The 19,445-nt window shown below is 58.6% G+C and overlaps 1 protein-coding gene across 1 annotated transcript; it reads right to left on the minus strand.

Annotated features, from left to right (window-relative positions):
* Positions 1-11,537: 11,537 nt before the first annotated feature.
* Positions 11,538-13,767, minus strand: FAM43A (family with sequence similarity 43 member A). The gene has a single exon (XM_054836080.1). The coding sequence runs from the start codon at positions 13,548-13,550 to the stop codon at positions 12,462-12,464; it is 1,089 nt and encodes a 362-aa protein (XP_054692055.1). The 5' UTR covers positions 13,551-13,767; the 3' UTR covers positions 11,538-12,461.
* Positions 13,768-19,445: the final 5,678 nt, after the last annotated feature.

A 19,445-nucleotide genomic window follows, 5' to 3' on the forward strand; every position in this document is an offset into this window, starting at 1 on the left:
TGCTAACGCAGTGCACAGCTCTGGCTGTCTGGGGTAGCGTGAGTCAGAGCAGGGGAGAGATTACACAAGACCTAAAAGAAATAGAAAGCACAGTATTAATAACCAAGAATTACACTAAATGACTTGATAAGTGAATTATCCTCCCTACATTACTTGCTGGCAGCGGGAGCATCCCTGCCTTCTCTGCAGTGAGAGGATGGATGGCTGGGAGCATGGCTTTCTTGACTTTGACCTTCCAGCGCTGCTGGTTGCTTGCTCCATGCAGAAATGCTTGTGAACGGAGCATCCCTTGCCCTGCTGAGTCCAGTGGGATGTGCAGCCCAAGGCTGGGCAGGACTCAGTGACACTGGGAGGGCACCGGCTGGCGTTGCTGGGATGCTCCTGCTGAGCACTGGCATCTTCCCAGCTGGAGGAGCTGCCGGAGCTCAGTCCCCTTCCTGGGCTACATCTCCAGAGAGAAATGGAAACACTGTCCTGGCAGCTCTGCATGTTGGACTTGCTCACAGAGGAAGAGCCCCCAGGGATGCCAAGGTGCCTGCATCATTTGCAGGACAAGAGATGTTTTCTCTCCATCCCAGAAGAGGAGCTGCTCACCTGGCCAGCCAAGCAAAGCTCAATGCTCATCAGACATGGGTGCTGCAGGTCCTTGGTGCCGGTGAGCCGAGGGGCAGTACGGCTGGGTGGGAGCCAGCTGCTGGGCTGCTGCAGAAAGACAGCAACATCCATCAGCCTCCTAAGAGCATCGTCTAGCACCGAGTTATTTCTAGGCCACGGTGGTTATTGGGAAGGCATTACGGGGCTGTGAAGTACAGCACGTCTCTCAGCTAGAGGTGCACTCGTCAGCTTGGGAGCGGCACACACCAGCTATCCTTCGGGGGCTCACTGGCTTCTGACTTCACTTCAAAGTCTGGGCTCCTTATGTGCGTTTTAGCGACGCTCACACACTTCAGGTTTCTAGGCCAAGCAAAAGCTTTGATTCTGTGCTGCACTCAGCAGCTCTGCATGAAGGTAGCCCGCGGTTAAGTAAGGTGAGAGGCTGAAAGTGGTTCAATTTTGCAACAATAGCTGAGAACAAAGTACAGATTTTACCATTTAAAACTGGGACAAAACAGAGCTGGAAGGTTTTTGTGGAGTGGTGTGGGGTTTTTTTTTTTCATTTTCCTTTTAACACCTAGTAGCCTTTTTTGAGCTGAATTAAATATACGGTGTCCATGGCCTTTGCCTCACGCTGGAACATTCCCCTTTGCATCCAAATGGCAAAGCCAGGGCAGGGCAGGAGCACCTGGGGAGGGAAGGAAGCAGAAGAAGGGGAGGAGAGGGACCTCAGCTTGGGCTTGCTCTCCTGGCAAGGGCTCATCCCGGTCTCTGCTGCCGACTCCTCTCAGCACTACTATTTGTTTCTTCTTTTTTTTTGCCCTGCACCCAGCACATCCAGCTCACATCTGGGCCTGGGGTACACAGGAGTGACACCAGTTAATCCTAATTGAGCATGGGCTGTTACACAGCCCTGGAACTGGCCCAGTGGCTGTTGCTCTCCTTCCGCCCTGGGCTGACCTGTACAGTGTCTCTTCACCTTGTCAAAGAGTATTTTTATGTTAAACGGCTAAAAGTCATCATCACCGTAATGGTTCTTATGGCAACCCAGCAAACTGAGCTCTTAAAAGCTCCTCTTGCTCAATGCATCTCTTGTACGTGGGCCATTATGCTTACCTTACGCCAGGACCACGGGCTCAGACCCTGGGGCTGAGCCAGCTCCTCCCTGAGCTGCCCCCTGAACAGGAGAGGAGAAGGCACCCATGCCCGCGGAGGGCACCTGAGTAGCAAAGCAAGTGCAGCCACTGCCACCCACTGCTACGTTCCTTATGGATACCATAGGGTCCATAACAGCCTCGGAATGATTTCCTTCCTTACAGTCTGAATTTTAAACCACCCCACAGCCTCCTCCCGAAAACCTGCGGAGCTGAAGCTGCTGCAGGTCACGTTGTGCAATTTGCTATTGCAAGACAAAACAAGTTCTTCTTTTTCACAATTACCAAACCACTTCATCGAGCAATTTCCCTGCCTCTGCGCTTCGGTTTCAGTTAACAGTATTCCTCGGGGAGAGAAAGTCTAACTGCACCTCTGAGCGTCTTACTGCTGGTTCTGCTATTACAGATGATTGTGAAAAGTTGCTTAAGTGCCACAACTGCCGGGAGCAGCTTTTCCGTGCCATGCACTACAGCCGAACCCGGACCGGGCTCACACGGATTGCAGGCAGATGCTGGCCGGAGGGGCCCGCACAGCCTCGCCTCGGGCACCAGCTCTCCAGCTTTTGGCTGCCTCTCCCCGGGGTTGAACCCCATCTGCCTGTCTCAGTGCGGTTATCGCTGGGGGCTCTGCCTTTGCGTGCGAAAGCCCCCCCCATCCTGATGAAACGGCTCCCGGCCGGGGTCCCGGCACAGCTCCAGGTGCTTGGCAGGGGCTCAGCACCACCACCCCGCTCCAGGGCGGAGGGCAGGGAGGGGGCTGTCCCGGTGGCACACGGCCGTTATGGGGAACTGCAAGCCTCCATGTGAAGTAACTCCCTGCCGCAGCTCCGCACAGCCCGGGGAGTCCCCATCACGGCGCGCACAGCACAGCAGGAGGAGCGTGGCTCCCCGTGCCTGACCGGCACAGATGCCAGCGGTGAAGCTTGGCTGCGCCGAACCAGGGGATGCTGGTTTCCTCCCGATCACCCCACGGCAGGAGCTGGCCCTGGGGCTGGCAGGCACCCCCACCACTGCACTGGGAGCAGGCAGGCCAGCCCACCATCACCAGCTCTTAGGACCGAGCCATGCCAGCTCCTGCCAGGTTGTGGGGTCTGTGTCTCTGCTGCCTCCTGTCCCGTGCTTCAGGGCTGCCCCACCGGTTCTTCCCCAGGGACGGGGGGACAGCACGGGGGCCAGGCATGTGGACTGAGGGCCAGGACCCCCCATGTCTGCTCTTTTGCAGTTTGAGGGCATCGGCCCCATTTTGCAGAGGGCAGGACCCTGGGTCTTGGCTCGCTGCAGCTCAGCTGCCAGCCCCTTGAAACCGTGGTGGCCCCAAGGAGCTCACGGGGGTGCCCGGGCTCCCAGCCGGCCACAGCCCAGCTCCGACCCCTCCAAACTTCCTGCATTTGTTTCGCTCGAGTTATTTGGGGGAAGTAGTGTGTTGTTATGTCTTCAGCTCAGCGTCTATTTAGAGAAGGATAATGCCATTGTGGGGGAGGACAATGAGAATATTAAATGCCTAAAAGTCTCTGTCTCTCACTATTTTGAGTAATTTTTTTTTTTTTCTTCAAATGGGTATTTCCTTAGAAAACTACAGTGAGATTTGATGGGTCCTGGTGTGGGGGGGTAAAGCATGAGTCAACCCCACTAAGATGAGCCCTGCGTGATCCCTGCTTTAGTCCCACTGCAGGCAGGTGAATCCTGCCTGCTGCCTGATCAGGGGCGGATCAGAGGAAGGTCACGTTAGGAAAGAGAAGGGATGGCCAGCGCAGGAGTATCGGTGCAGAGGACAGCAGCCACCACCTGCCACTTTCCCAGGGCTATGTTTAGCTCCTCGTTTGCTCGGGGAACCCAGATGAGCACCTGGGACGTCTTAATGTCATTGTTCCACCAGAGCAGGCTTTAGGGGACTTTTTTCTCTTGCAGGATATAACTAATTGGACCTGACATCAGGGAGAGTCATGTTGGGTCCTGAAATAGCTTTCTGCATGGTGTTACTCGCAAAGGTGCCACGAGGAAGCGTGGTTTTAAGTGTCCACGGAGCTGCTTTTGCAGGCGCTGGCATGCCACGTGGCCATGCACCACACCTGAGGACAGGTCATGTCTCGAGTTCTGGCAACCCAAACTGAGGAGCGGGACTGATGACTGTCATGGCCTGGTTGATGAACCTCAAGTCTGGGTTAGTGACAAAGACTGTCAGTCTTTTTACCTCTGCACAGCACATCCTTGCAATACCCCGTGTCTGCAGCAGTCCTCGCTCTTCTGCCTCGCGCACCGGCGGCAGCCCTGGAGGGTCTGGTTCCCTTGGCTTTTCTCTCTTCAGTACCAGCAGTGAAAACCGGGCAGAAGCAGTGGGTTCAGCTCACTTCAAAGCAGCAGTAATCGAAAGATCTCTATGGGATTGGGGTGGGAGTCCAAAAAGGGAGAAGGCAGATCTTCTGGTGGCCTTTCCTGGCAATGGCTGTGTACCTCTTGGCTACCAGCTCCAGGAGATCTTGGTGGACCTTAGGGTCTCCTGCATGGCTGGACCATGCTGTATGCTCTGCTAGAAATCTGGTGAGACCTTTCTCCAGCCAGGGCTGGAGCCAGAGGTTTTTTGCAGCAAAGTTGTGCCTGTGGGATAACTGGTATAGAGAGGATAACTGCTGTACTGGTGCGTGGAGGATAACTGCTGTACTGGTGCGCGTAGGATAACTGCTGTACTGGGGGGTGTTGGATAACTGCTGTACTGGTGCAGGGATGCCCCTTCTTGCCTTGCAGAGCCTTTGCATTACGAGACACTCTCTAAAGCCTGGCCATTGCTTAAGAAAGTAAAATTAGATCAGAGCAGTGCTAAAGATGAGCGGCTCAGTTCTCATCCTGCACCTTGCCGGAGCAGCATGGCAGGCGGGAGGCAGGACGGGACAGCGTCACCTGCAGGGACAGTGGCAGACTGCCCTGGGGGAGCCCGAGCTCATAGACCTGCCCCAGCCCTGCACTGATCAGAGCTGGATGTGCGGAGGTATTGGGGATGCTGGGGGGATGCAGGACATGGACACGGGCTGTTGCTGCTGCTGCTGAGCCAGGCCAGAGCAGGGCAGGGACCTGTGTGTTTTTCCTCCAGTGGGGATCCTTCTGGGTGGGTCAGGCTACGTCTCAGATGAAGGCAGATGGCGGGACAGGGAAGGACTTCCCATGGCCCTGGCTGCTTCTCAGGGGTCTGTGCATGAAGCAGACACAGCACATACCCTGCTCTCTGCCATTGCATCCTCCCCTTGCTCATTTGCCTCCAGGCCACGGTGCCTGTCACTGCCAGGGCCCTGGCAAGCTGCTTTTGGTTCCAGTTCTCCTGGGACCCCCAGAGAGGTGGTGGGCAGGGCAGGGACCCCAGGAACTGCCCCTGCTGCCAGGAAGCCTCCGTTTCCTCCCAGGTGGGCGAAAGCGGAAGCAGGCTGCAGGGCAAACACGGTCCTGTCCATGTTCAGAAGTCATCATCGCTAACACACAGCTTTAATTAGCTATTGCCAATGAATGTTCCTGCCAGTAGCTGCTCGGGGCCAGGTCTCCGCTCGCACTGGTCTCATCTTCTGTGCCACCAGGGACGTGAGCGGAGTTGACCCTGGGGGGTCAGCAACCACAGTGTGCACAGGCAGAGAAAGCACAGACCTCCCTGCTCAGAAACAAGTATTTCCCGACTATTCTTCTCTACTTTCAGGAGAAGAGACGTATCTGCACTGAAGCGGGCAGCTCTCAGATGATCCCATTGCTGATCCTGGAACTGAAGTTAAAATCCCTGTGCCAGGCAGAGGGGAATGAGGCTTCCCAATGCCCAGAACAAGGTGCTGGGGAAATACCACATCCCTACCTGCTGTCCCTGCCGACTGCCTCACTGTCTCCACAGACCTGCTTCATGCAGCAGAATGAGAAGTCGCTGCTCGGGAAAGAAGGCGGCTGCATGCACATTTGGCTCTATTGTTTCGTAATTATTAGCAGAGAGATTGAAAATGTAATTATGATAATTAAGCTAAATCGCAATCTTCCTACAGGAGCTACCAAATTATTTATATCAACTTTTCATCCTAATTCCCTTAACTGTTCCCTGCCCAGAGGAGGAGCCCTCACCGCTCGGGGCTGCCCGCACTGTGTGCTGGCACAGGCGATCCTCTCTGGCACTTGCTGAAAGAGCAGCGAGTGGCAGCTCTTACTCAGCATGAAATTAGGATGGGAAAGGAGCTGTGTGAGAGACAGCGGCCCCGAGGGCTGGAGTGCTTCGGGGGCCAGGACCCATAGCAAGAGGGGGGAGCCGGAGGGGAGCGTGCAGGGCTGGGAAAGGCAGCGCCCGGCTGCAGGCAGGGCTGGCTGGAAAGGGCAGAGTGATGCCGGGCAGACGCTCAGCAGGAGGTGGCTGCCAGGGCTGGATTCAGGCACTGCGTCTCCTGTCCCTTGGGGCTGAGGGTGTACTTGCCACCCTGATTTTTGGAGCTGGAGTGAGCACAGAGCTCAGCGTGGCAGGACTCAAGGGCCATGGCATGCCCAGGCCAGCCTGCTGCTGAGCCTGGCTCTGCACACAGTGTGGGTGATTTCTGTCCCCCAGCAGCAGAGGCTTCGGCGCTGTCACTCTGCTGGCTCCCTCCAGGAATGCTGTCAGCTCTAATTAATGTCACAGTTTAGCTTGCTCATGCATCCAAGCAGACTGCGTGCAACTTCACAGTGCTGCAGGAAGAGCGATGAATCCTGTCCCACAGCCTTTTCCTTGCGTCCCTGGGGTCTGCAGACCGCTTGCACCACAGCAGCAGGGATTTCCAGATCTGGATGTGATGCCAAGCATGTCACCCTCTGTACAGCCTGGTACCAGGGCCAGCTGCAGGAGGCAAATTGGCCAGCCACCCCCCATTTCGGAATAGGAGAGCATGGGAGGAGCTCTATAGGCACAGCCCTTTGCTTGGACCAGTTCTCCAGGGGAGAGCTCACATCCTTCCCAAAGAGCTGAGGACATGTTTGGGGCATGGGGACAGATGATGTGTACCATGATGTGCCACCACTGGGTCCAGGGGACCTGGAATGGAGCCGCAGGGCAGTAGCATGAAAGCCCAGATGCCTGTAGCGAGCAGCCCCTGCCCCTCGGCAGTCCTGGGCTATCGCGTCCCAGACCTTGCCCAGTTCCTGCCACTAATGGGGGTTGGTTTAAGCCTGCAGACGGGAGCTGGGCTCTGGCTTACCAACGCTGAGCATGCAGAACGTCTCCCAGCTTGGGAAAAAACATTTTGCAGCCTTTTTCTTGCCTCTCTACCCCTCTGCAGCAGTATGGAGTGCAGTGACTAAGGCCAGATCCTGGATGGTGCTGGGCTACTGCAGCCTGGAGCTCAGCTCCTTGCAGAGCTGTCGCGTCAAGCCGAGGGCAGGATTGGGCCCATGCCCTTCATTATATAACTGTTTCTCCGAGTGTTTTCGTAGCACTCAGCCCTCCTGCCAGGCAGAGCCCCCACCGGCAAAGGGGGAATGTCATGTTTTTTTTCCATGCATAGCTTTGATTTCACGCCGGGTCATAGCAATGGCCAATTCCACACACACACGCACGCACACACCCCCCCCCCCCCCCCCCGACTCATGCACCTTGCAGGGCATTAACCAAGATGCAGCACCCTACGAGCCACCAGCCAGCAAGCTGGAGGTGTCACCTTGTCTGGGGTGGGTGATGGAGCTGCGGGAAGAAGCAGAATCCCAGAGGCCGGGCCAGGTCGGTTCATCCGCTCTTTGAGCCCCGCGGATGAACCGACCTGGCCCGGCCTCTGGGACCCCACGCTATCCATGCCCTGGCTGCTTGCCCTCAAATTCCTGTCCCCGCACATCATCTCCCTCCAGCTGCTGGGGAAAACAGCCCCCCCGCTGCTACCAGCGGCTGGGGTGAGGAGGGGGAGCTGCCTTCACTGCACGTGAGCTCTGCGGGAGCTGGGGCTGCTGCTGGCCTTGGAAATGCAGATTTTTTTTTTTCCTCCTGGCTCCAGGAGAAGTGGGAGGTGAGGCACAGCCGGCTGGCACTGCACGGAGCTTGCAGCGCTGCAGGTTTTTGCCGCCACCGACGGGACCCTGGTCACCCTCACCCAAGAAAACCGGGGGCTGTGCAGTGCTGTCACCCACACCCCCTTGGATGGTTTAAAGGTAGGAGACTTGCCCTGTGCCTCCTTTGCAGGCTGAAATTTGGGGGTTTTCCCCACTAAGTAATGAGGGGTTTGGTGTGATGGCCCAGAATTGGGCAATGGGACAATTGTGGTGTCTTGGGGATGACTAACAGCAGTTGGACAGGTCAGCTGCTCTTCTCCAACACACCGCCAAGGAGGAAATCCTGACACCTTCCTGCTTCCCCATGAGAGTCGCAGTGTGTGTGCTGAAGGTGACTGGGAACCGCCTCAGGGGCTGGAGCTGTACTTGATACTGGGTATTGCCTGTAGACCCCAAAAAGCAAGAGGTTTTCACCACTGACCTGGTGACATGCAACCAGACTTCACACCTGGGAGTCCAAAGCAGCCCCTCAGCCAGCAGTTCTCGCAGCATCGCCCCTGGCCAAACTGGACGTGCCCCACACGGGGCAGGTCACCAAACTGAACTATAAATAATGCTGGATCTAAATCAGTACTGCAGTCTGGGGTAGAAGTCATTTCATGACTTGGCTCACTCCATTTGACTGCCGGCTAATTTTTCTGGTTGTGAATGATATTTTTTCCTGCTGTGGATAAGGAAGATCTAAGGACAGGAGAAGGGCATGCTAAGGGCAGAGAAAAACAAGAAGCTGCACGTGGGATCCTGCAAACACTTCCACATTTGTGTGGCACCCTCAGCCTCATTACCTATGTGCAGGAGCAAGTCTGTAGTACACCAGCAAATATGCAAAGTCAACAAAGAGTATTAGCAACAAGCGCTCTTTTTCCCCTCAATCTTTTCACGTTCAGGGAATCATCGTTTTTGCCTGGAACAATCACATGCTCTGATTAGCCATAACACGCTCTGGAAACCTCGGGCCCCTGGTGCGTAGTACCTAAGCTGACTTGCCAGAGCATCCGCTTTGTGTGCTGGATTCAGACCAGAAGCTGAAGCCTTTGGAGCAGGATCATTCTCTTTCCTGGTGTTATGTTGTTTGTTATGGGTGTTTTCTGGCCAATTCATCACATGCTGTCTGCTAGGTCGGTGCCGTGTGGAGCTCAGTGTTCAACCTTGCTGTGCTGGAAACCTCCAAGGGCTGCCTGAGCCCAGGCAGGAGCGCAGCCCACCGAGCCCCGGCTGATGTGTCGGTGAGCAGGGGAGGGATTTACACCGGTGGCAGATAATAATGCTGGACTTGTAATTCTGCAAACATCTGCTCCCACATTTGACTTCTCCCCACACAGTCCAAACCTACGGGCAGAGCAATCAGGCTGCCTTTGCTCTCCCTTTGTGGGCCTGTCCCTCGGAAGGCGGCGGTGGGATGGGGCTGCTGGCTGCTAGGGAGCAGCGTGTCAGAGGCTGCGCTGCTCTTTGCGCAGCCCACGCACCTCGGCTGCGTCAGGGGCTGATTCACCATCCCCAGCTGTAGAGCTGAGTTAGCGCTGATGGATGGAGCCCGATCAACGGGGGAATGCGTGTCTCTGCCGACAGCCTGAGCAGGGGCTGTGCCGCGCTCGGTGGGACGCTGCACCTCGTCTGCAGGGAGCAGCCCTGGCACGAGGGCTGGCATCAGCCCCAGTGCTGAGCAGAGACCACAGAACAGTTTGTCCTCTGCTGATGGGAGCAATGCCTGAGACGGGAACAGCCTCACAGCAGTCAGCAGAGGCTAGATGTCCCACTGAGGCCTTTCGCAAAGCCCTGCTCTTCTCCCAGGCTGCCTCCCCATCAGCCAGCAGGAGGTTTTTCAGCATGGCAAGAAGCTACTTGTTTCAAAGGAAAATCGCTAGCAGCTCAGCCCATTACATGAATCTATTACAGAGAGGGTCTCACTCTCTCCGCTTTATCCTAGGGAAGGTAGCTGCTCCTTCAAACTTGCTGTGCAGAAAATATAATGACCTTTTTCTCCTCACATGCACTTGTTCTCATTTGCGGGCCGATGCATGCTGCTACAGGGAGGGCACAGCAGTTAAGCACACATGAATAACTTGGCAGTAACACTGCAGACATCTGTATGATTTTCTTTCAACGGTTCTAGCACCAAAATATCCCAGGCACAAAGGGATTTGGACCCTACGTTTACAGCTAATGATCTGTACCGGCCTCTAAGGAAACTGCAGGGTAGCCCTGCTAATGGCTCCAAGGGGAAATGCTTCATGCCCTGGCTGCTGCTGGTGCTGCTCAGGGAATTCTGCTTTCAGCTCTGGCATGCGTTAAAAACCTTTCCTTACCATTGCAGACGTGATGACTCTTGTGACTGAGCTAATGCCATTAACCGCCTTTAAGCACACACAGAGGATATAAAGCCCACACGGTCATTCAGCAACTGGGGTTACTCAAACCAGCCTGTGCACTCCCTGGCATGCCCTGCTCTTGGGGTGCCTTACCACTGCCCTGCTCCAGTGCTGCTGCTCCCCCCGTGCCAGGAGAGAGCAGGCAGTGACAGAGAGCCCTGGGTGTAGACCTGGGGCACTAGCGATCTCCAGGGCACTGAAGGTCCCCTGCTGCAGGCAAGGCAGCCTTGCAGCCCGCACCCTAGGGAAAGCGCTGCGGGATAGGCTTTCCTGGTGTTTCATTTCCCCCCGCATCGCCCACTTCTTCCCTCCCTGGGAAAGGAGAGGAGAGCTTTGCCTGAGAAAGAGCAGCAAGATGCACTTTTTCTTTTGCAAGGTGTGTCTCAGCAGTGCCAGTCTGACCGTGCTCTCTGCTCAAATTCAGCCGTGGCAACTGTCACTCACTGCCGGTCACAGGCCGAGTGTGACCTGGGCAAGAAGGTGCCTGCTCTGAGGGGGGCTGCCCCCTCTCACCATTACCCCTTCCCATGCAAACCACCCTGGTGTGCCTCTCTCCTCAGGCTTACTCACACTGAGGCAATGGTAAAAGCTGCTCCCTGGTGCGGTGGCAGATTTTGCAATCTGTTATAACAAGGTATTTACAAGTTCGGAGGCTGGCTCCTTGCACAAGGAGTGTGGCCTGGCCCGGCAGTTGGTGGGGCTTTTCATTGACATTCCTGCAACTCTCCCGATTGCAGCACAGGCACAGTGGAAAACATTTAGACATCAGAAATGCCAGATTAATTATGTCTTAATTGATACCTCCACTTGGGGACAAATGAAACCGGAACATCTCTACTGCCCTGGGAGCCTGCCACTTACAAACAGATTTACAGCTAAAAATACCACCGCAGTCCCGTGGCTAATCAACTTCGCTGCTTACCCTGGGTGAGGTTATGAAATTGTCTCAGGCTGGCGCTGCAAGCGGTGAAGCACCAGCTGCAGCGGCAGCGCCCGGCCGCAAACCCCATAAGGGCCGCGTGGCCCACGAGTGCTGGCAGGCAAGGGGCAGCTCGCCCCACGTGAGCCCCACGGCAGCCTCAGAACTGTGCAGTTGTTTCTTGAGCCTATGGTCCAGCCAGAGAACGCCAACGTGAAGCTTCTCGCACGTTCCTGCCCCTGTCATTAGAGGATGCAGAGAGGAAAACCTCATCTCTGTGCCTTTTAAGAGACTTTTAAGTGCTCAGTGCATTCTCCCGCAGTGTAAGATATCCAGCCGGCTCAGGAATCACGCTATCGCTTGCGAGGGCCTTTCCACGCAGTGCCCTCCCGCAGCTACCACACATCCCAAGGGATCTTTCCCCTCCCATCTCCTTACAGGAACGCACACAGAGAGGCCAAATCGCCACAAGGACCTCAGTTTCTTTTAAATTACTGCCATCTTTATTTTCTTCACATATGTGCAAACAGAGGAGATCGCGATGGTGGTGTTCTTAAAAATAACAAAATGTATTTGCATACATTTCCCTATGTACAGGTGAACAGCCACGAGTAGAGTCTTCTTTTGCACAGCAAAAGATCTAGAGCATTGAGACCAGGGACAGGACCGGGGCCCAAAAAAAAGGGTCTAACTTAAAAAATAATAATAATAAAAAAAATTTCACAACAGTGCAAACCTCTCGGACACGACAGCACGATGGAGTGACTTTAATGTAGAAAACGGCGGGGAGCCCTCTCGGATGTGAGATTTCTGACTGTAAACAAGGCGCAACACCTCTCTCCCGCCGCCCTCCCCGGGGAAAGCTATTCCAGGAATTTGGCAGATCTTCAAGGGCCGAGCCGGAGGTAAACAGCCCGCGGCAGCCTCCCCTCCTCGGGCCACGGCGGGCTGGGGCCCGGCTCCGGCGGCCACCGGCACCGGGAGGGGAGGGCGCTCCCCGGGATGCTGCGGGACGCGGGGGCGCCGCAGGGAACCGGGGCGCTCGGAGGGGTCCCGTTGCGCTCCCGGAGGGACCGCGCACTCCCAGAGGGACCCCGGTGCGTCTCGGCGGGGCCGTGCACTCCCGGAGGGGACCGTGCAGTGCCGGAGGGGCCAGAGGGGACCCGGTGCGCCCCGGCGGGGCTGTGCAACTGCCGATGGGGACCGTGCACTCCCGGAGGGGCCGGAGGAGACTCGATGTGCCCCGGAGGCGCCGTGCACTGCCGGAGGGACCGTGCGCTCTCGGGGGGGGAGGGGGGGCCCGGTGCGCCCCGGCGAGGCCGTGCACGCCCGGAAGGGACCGTGGGCCGCGGTGGCGCCGTGCACGCCCGGAAGGGACCGCGGGCCCCCGGCGCGACCGAGCGCTCAGCCGGTCTCGGGGTCGCCGGGGGGCGGCTGCTCGGCGCCGTTGCAGGGCGGGGCGGCGCCGTCCGGGCCGTTGCTCTCCAGGGAGGACTCGCTGCCCGTGCTCTCGCCGGAGAGCAGCCGGCGGACGCGGAGGTCGGCGCGCAGCGAGCGCAGGTCGTTGCCCAGGCTGAGCTCGCCCAGGTCGCGGAGGAGCTGGCCCAACTCCGGGCCGTCGCCGCGGCCGGCGCCGGCGCGCAGGAGCTCGCCCTCGGGCTCGCCCAGCGCCTCCAGGATGTCCTCGCAGTCGCAGTGCATGGCCCGCTCCTCCTGCTCCTCGCCCAGCAGGTCCTCCGTGATGGAGCCCAGCTTGGGTGCGCTGCGGCTCCGCTCCACCGGCGGCTTGTAGCAGCACTGCCCGTTGAGCAGCTTGCGCAGCGGCACCAGCGGGATGCTCTGCTCGCCCACCAGCTGCTGCTGCTGGTGCCGCGCGTCGTCCCGCTTCTTCAGCCGGCGGAACTCGGCCAGCGCGGTGGCCGAGGTCTGGTAGAGCAGCAGGGCCATGGCCTTCGCCTTCTCCGGCTTGGAGACCAGCACGGCGTGGCAGCGCAGCATCACCGCCTTGTGCTTCAGCTCGTGGCGGTAGATCCAGGCGAAGACGCGCGGCAGACGCGGGTCGGCCACGCAGTAGGTGACCCGGTGCAGCAGGTAGAGGTGACCGGGCCGGCGCAGCCCCTTATCCTCTGCGTGGGCCATGCGGATGCCCTGCGCGCTGATGGTCAGCTTCATCTTGGTGCCCTGCCGGCCCGCCTCGCTCTTGCTCCAGATCTTGCAGACGGCCAGGTCGGTGCAGCCCTCGCCCTTGGACTGGATGGTGGTGGCGTTGCCCAGGTAGAGCACGGTGTACGTGGGGTCCTCGCTGGTCACGCGGAATTTCCGCCGCTTGGAGCGGAACATGCTGCCCACGCGGTGCAGGGCGCTCTCGGGGCAGGCGCGGGCCAGCGAGGTGAGCGCCGAGTAGTGCACGCTTACCGCGTACCCCTTGGGCTTGCTCTGCCGCCGCGCCTCGCCCGCCACCAGCTCCACCTTGCTCCGCTTCCAGGGCAGCATCGCCCCGCGGAGCCGCGGCTAGGCGCCGCGCCGACGGCTCCGGGCGCGGGGGGGCATGCCACGGCGGCGGCGGCTGGGCTGCCCGCCCGCTTCACATCCTTGCGAGCGGCGGGCCGCCGCGGCCGTAGATATAGGCGGGCGCCGGCGCTCCGCGGGCGCGGAGAGGGCAGGCCCCGCGCACCGAGGGCGGAGCGCCCGCTGCCCGCCGAGCCGGCGGCGCGCTGCTCGCCGCCCGCCCGCCGCCGCCGCTCTGCGCCGCCCGCCGCGGCGCCCCGGCCCCGGCCCCGGCCCCGCCGCGTCGTGGGGCGGGCAGGGGGCGGGCAGGGGGCGGTGCCAGCCCGGCCGGGGGGTGTGTGTCGTGTCCCCCACCGCTCCTCGCTCGCCCCGGGCCGCGGAGCACGGCCCCCAGCGGGGGCACCGGCCGCTGCCCCACCGGCCGTGGGCGCGGGGGAGCGGGGCGCCGCGGGGACCCGACCCGCGATGCGCGGCACACAGCCCCCCCCCGCGGCGTCCCGGCCCGCCTGCCGCCCGGCCCGCTCCCCACGGCGCGCCCCGCCCTGGGTGCTCACGCGAGAGCCGTCCCCACGACCACGCGCGGAGGGTGGATGCCACGGCGCTCTCCTGCAGCCTTTCCTGCAGGGGCGGGGAGGATGGAGAGGGCAACCGGTGTGGGGGGGGAATCGACAGCTCAAAACCTCCCAAACGGATAAAAATCCCAAGGCCACTGCGGGGCCCCCCACTCCGGGAGTCCCCACGCCCAGGAGAACCCAAACCCCAGCAGCCTTCCTGGCCAGGGCGTGCCGTGGAGGAGTCCCACTCTTGCAACATAATCTTCCCTTTGATTTGGTTAGTCCGGCTCTGAGAGCCAAAGGGCCTGCAGCAAATAAAAGCTATTATGTATGAGTAATGCTTCACTCTTTATTTATACGCAGCTGAATAACAAGAAGCTGTCTTGTAATTTCTTGCTAGGGTTGCTCGAGTACAGTCACAGACATAATGAGAGCTTTGGAAAGTTGGTCTCTGTGTCGTTGCTATAGCTTCTCATGTCATGTATCATATCCTCTGCCAGAAAGAATAGAAATTCCATGGTTGCAGAGAATGGCACTTCATCAGGGCTTGAATAAATGCTTGACAAAGGGGGAGTGGTACATACTCGTGCAGTAAATATGTAAACGCCTGCTTAAATTATTTGACAAATAATTTTCTAGAGTTTGGATCAATTAAAAAAAACAAACCCATGTTTTGTTATCATCATCATCATTATTATTATTACATTATGCCATCTAGCAGATTACTTAGGAACTGCAAGTAACCACAGTGACGGGCATCAAATTATTAAAAGCACTTGCCCATTTGCTTATATTTCAAAAATACCCCTTCATTGGAGGGCAGCGTCATCAACATCATCCCCTGAGGCTGCTCAGCCACAGCTGGTACCAGGGGACACCTGACCGCATCTATGGTTTCCAGAGGCTGGTGGTGGGTGTGAATCTATAACACGCTGCATTTCCTGTCTTCGTCGGTCCTAGCACAGCACTTTCGCAGCATTAGGAAGGGCCCTGAGACATAAATGTGTTAATGCTTCTATTTTCCTATGGGAAAACTGCAGTTGGAGAGCTGCATGGGCCAGGTGCACACTGGTCAGTGCACACAAGCCCTTGCACAGCCAGGGCAAGCTGGCCAGGCCCCTCGGTGTAAAGCCCAGTACCCACTGAGATGCCAGCCTGGGCTCAGCACCGTGCTGATCCAAGCTCTCTGCATCTTGGGCAAAGTCCTTCTGGGACTCTGCAGGAAGGCAGGCGAGGGGCTGAGGTCCATCCCAGCTGGCGGTACCCAGCAGCAGCCCACCCCAGCTGAGGGGTCCCTGCTTTCAGCCCTGCCTGGCCTGATGCAGGCTGGGTGCTGGGCACCTGTTGGGAGCCCCCGTGGCGCTGTCGGTGCGGAGGGCAGGAGGGACTATGTGCCACGCTGTTGCAGACAGCTCCTGCCAGCCTGCAGGTCCGTCCTGCTGTAGCCAGGGAGAGAAAGGCTTTGGTTTGCAGAGCTAATTCATTTCATCTCCAGAAGCGTCCAATGTGCTTTTCCTTTGTCTCCTTTGTCTTGCAAGGTGAAAACAGAAGACGCTGCTGTGCGCATAAAATAAATCCAACGGCTTAAGGTGACATGTGACACCCACACACGGTGTGACACCCACCACATGGTGTGGGTGTCATGCAGAGCCCACAAAGCTGCCTTCTCCCCTCGAGGTGTACTGCTGAACCACTGCGCTGAGAGCCCACAGCTCCCAGCTCGTGCTCCCAGACCCACGCCTGCCCTGTGCTTAACGGCTGCCACCTCCCCGAACAGTGCCTGGGAGCTGCAAGGCCCCTTGCCCTCCTCACCACCACCCCAGCCCCCAAGTCAGCAGCACTTCCATTTCTGCGTTGCCTTTTCAGGGCAGAGGTTTCCTTATCAGCCTCTCAGAGACCCGCTGGGGTCTGCAGGTGGTGGCCGGGCAGCAGCAGCACCCCCAGCATAGCTGTCTCTGGGCTGGCTGGAAGTGCAGCTGCAGGGAAGGTGTCTTCTTGTTACAGCCCTGCTTGAGGATGGAAACTGTCTCAGCTCAGTTCCTCCCCATGCTTGCTTACTGGTTGGTGTGCCACACCATCGCAGCCTTCCTTGCTTCATTAATGAGCCCAGTTAGCTTCAGGACCATTTCCTTCCTGCTGTGCAGTGGCTGCTTCAGTTCTGGGCATGGAGGATCACCATAAGCTTTGGCAGCAGAAATGCACGTTGCAAATCATGGTGGCCTGTGACAGCAATTGCCGAATGAAATGCTGACCCCTCCTAGGGCTGTGCTGGGCTGAGGAGCTGTGCTGCAGTGTTTGGGTGAAGTCTGGCAGCAGGGAGCAACCCAGTTGAGCTTGGGGCACCTAGCCTAAGCGTGGGGCTATTCCTGTGATGTTGAATGTCTGTATTTCACTGCCTGGAGAAGAAGCTGAGAGGGGATCCTGCCCTGTGGGGCCAGGACATGCTGCCTGGTTCCCAGTGAGCACGAGGCTCCCTCCCTGCCTGCGAGGCCAGCAGCACCGGTGCTGTGTAGGACATGCACACTGGCGGCTTATCTGCATGGCCGTGTAGCCCGGGGGAAGCACAGCACCCTGCTCTCTATTTATGCAATACCCCAGCAGCTACTGAGCATCACCTGCCTGCATGCGTGCGCCTGGAAAGCTTGTGTGAGGCGTGGGAAAGTCTGTAAGATACCATCTCTCCCCCGCAGCCCAGCCTGCCCCATGCCAGCCACGGCGAGTGCTGCACTTGGCACTTGGCAGACCCCGCTCCCTGCCCCGCTCCATCCTCCTCCTCCCCTGGCTGCTCTGGACTGTGCTGGAGCCCATGGTTGCACCCTACCACAAGCCCGTAGGCTCTGGGGTGCACGCTGCCCTGCTGGGGTGCAGGCAGGTGGGCAGCTGCCCACCGCTTCCATCAGAGGGGGATGCCAGGCTGCCCGTGCTGGCATGGCATGCTGTGGGGTGAGGAGATGCTGGGGCCTGCCCGATGGGAGCAGGTAGAACCCTGCAGAGAGCACCCCTGCTTTTGGGATGGCTTTTGTGTCCAGCAGCTGGAACTGGAGCTGATGTGGGTCTCTGCTTGGGGGGAGCAACGGGAAAAAGGCACTGGGAAAAGTTGTTATGACAAGACCAAAATAATTAATGGGCATTGACTGATTTTATCAGCGTATGAAAACATCCCAGGCTTTCTCCTCTCAGACAGCAGCAGAGCTTATTGTGCTACACCAGTCGAAGTGACAGTCAAAGTGAAACCTTTCATAACCGGCATTTTAGTATTTTCCAAAACAAAGTATTTCAGAGACTCTGTAACTGTGCTAAACGTCGAAGTTTTGACTCGTTCTTCCGAACGGGGACAAAGGAAACGCTGAACTGTCAGGATTTTCCACGAAACGGAAGGGCTGAGCGGTGCGCGGGCCCCGCGGGCTGTCAGCGGGGGCAGGCGGGTGCCGCGGCCCCCAGCCCTGCCGGCGTCATCCCGGTCTCACCGGCAGAGCTGGGGCAGCCTGGGGCGAGTCGGCGGGCAGGGGACAGCGCCTCCCGCTCAGGGAGAAGGGTCCGTAACGGCCCTGGAGGGATGCCTCACGCCACCCCTGCAGCCCTCCCGCCTCACGCCACCCCTGCAGCCCTCCCGCCTCTCCAAAGGGGAGCAGCAGCAGCCCTTCCTGCCGGCCGCCCTGCCGCGGCGGGGCTCCGGGGGTCGGGGGCTGGAGGAACGGCCGATGCCGGGGCGGTGTGAGGACCGCGGGGGGTCCACGGGGCGACGGCTCTGGTCCCCTCGGTGCAGCTCGGGGTGCCGCAGCCCGGGGGCAGCGCCGGGGCCGGGGCCGTGCCGCTCGCGGGGCCGTGGCGGTACACCTCCGCCGCGGTTGTTTTTCAGTCACCGAGGGCGGCACACCCGCTTCCTGCACAGGCGGCCCCGGCGCTTCCTGCGCCCGCAGCTGTAATTAGAAGGGCGGCGGGGCGTGCGGAGCCCTCCCTCGGGGGTCACGGCACGCTCGGGGGGGGGGGGGGGGTCGCCGGGCCAGCGGGGCTGTGCCGGCACCCGTCCTCCCGCCATGCTGCCAGCCAAGGGCTGTCGGGGCGGCGTCGGGGCGGCATCCTCTGCTCTGCGCCCCATCCCGGGGGCTGCCGCCACGGGCCATCCCTGCCCGGGGGGGGGGGGGTGCAGCCGGTGCGGGCCGCGGGGCCCAGCCTGCCCGGGCAGAGCTGGCCTGCTGGGAGCTGGAGGGATCCCCTGCCCGGCGCTTTGCACCTTCAAAGATGCAGGCAGCTCTCTCTAATTAACCTTCCCCCACCCTGCCAGGTGGGGAGGCGATTTTATCTTCATAGGGCTGGTGGAAGAAGCGGAGTCTAAAAAACTCGCCCGAGGGCCCGGCGCGGTCGGTGCCTTCCCAGGGCTCAGCCTTGGCCAGGCTGCAGAGCCTCCCCGGGGTGCTGCTCTTCCTAGAGAGGACCGAGACCTTCACCAAAAGATGTGGGAGCTTGCAGAGCGGGCTCCCCCTCTTCCTACGGTGCCGGCACGCTTGAATACGGCTGGAAAGATGGGGGTTCAAGCAGCTGCAGTTGTGCACAGAGCAAAATTGTCTTGATGTGCTTGTGGGGGTGATTTGGGGGGGGGTTCTTAATGGGTCTGCTTGTCAGGCTGAGGCTGGCAGTACCGCTGAATCCAGCATTGTGAGCCTATATGAATAATGAATAGCCATCACATGAATATTTTAGAGACACAGTCCTGAGATCTCCCAGTGCTGCCTTAGAGGAAAATGGAGGAAAAGTTGTCCAGAAAGAACAATGTTTCCTTTAGGCAAAAATGCATTGGTGTCGTTGGCTTTTGAAAAAGAGCTGGTGCTGCTAACTAATTCTCAAGATTTGCATCAAAAACTGGAGCAGTGGTTTGGCTCTGAGGCAGAAGAAGTTGGGAGGGAAGCCAGCCCTTTTGACATAAGTTGATGATTACAGTGTGCTAGAAGGACAGCAGATTTGACTTCGTCTATGCAGTGGTTTTGTGAGAAGTCCCAAAGCCATGGCCACCCTCCAAAGAGCCAGCAGTGCTGGGCCCTCAATGCACTTCAAAGGAGTGGCGAGAGGTTCGGTGATGTACAGCGGGTGCTGGCTCTCCCGGGACAGCATTGCACTCCAGCCCGAGCACTGCTGTCGAAGAGCTGAGTTGTAAAAAGAAGGCCCAGCAGCAAAAGTTGTGTTCATTTTGCATGCTGTGGTGGCTGCATCATACAGAAGTGGGCTGCAAACGAACAGGTTTATTGGATTTCGCAGCAGCACGCCCCCCTTCTCCCCACTCTCCTTGGCTGTCTGCGCTCTTGGCGTGCACATGCAGGTGTGAGGCCAC

Source organism: Grus americana, chromosome 9 (genome assembly GCF_028858705.1).
Source record: "Grus americana isolate bGruAme1 chromosome 9, bGruAme1.mat, whole genome shotgun sequence".
Taxonomy (NCBI): Eukaryota; Metazoa; Chordata; class Aves; order Gruiformes; family Gruidae; genus Grus; species Grus americana.

Coding starts and splice junctions, on each gene's coding strand:
- FAM43A (XM_054836080.1), bottom strand. CDS start 13,550: ATGCTGCCCTGGAAGCGGAGCAAGGTGGAGCTGGTGGCGGGCGAGGCG.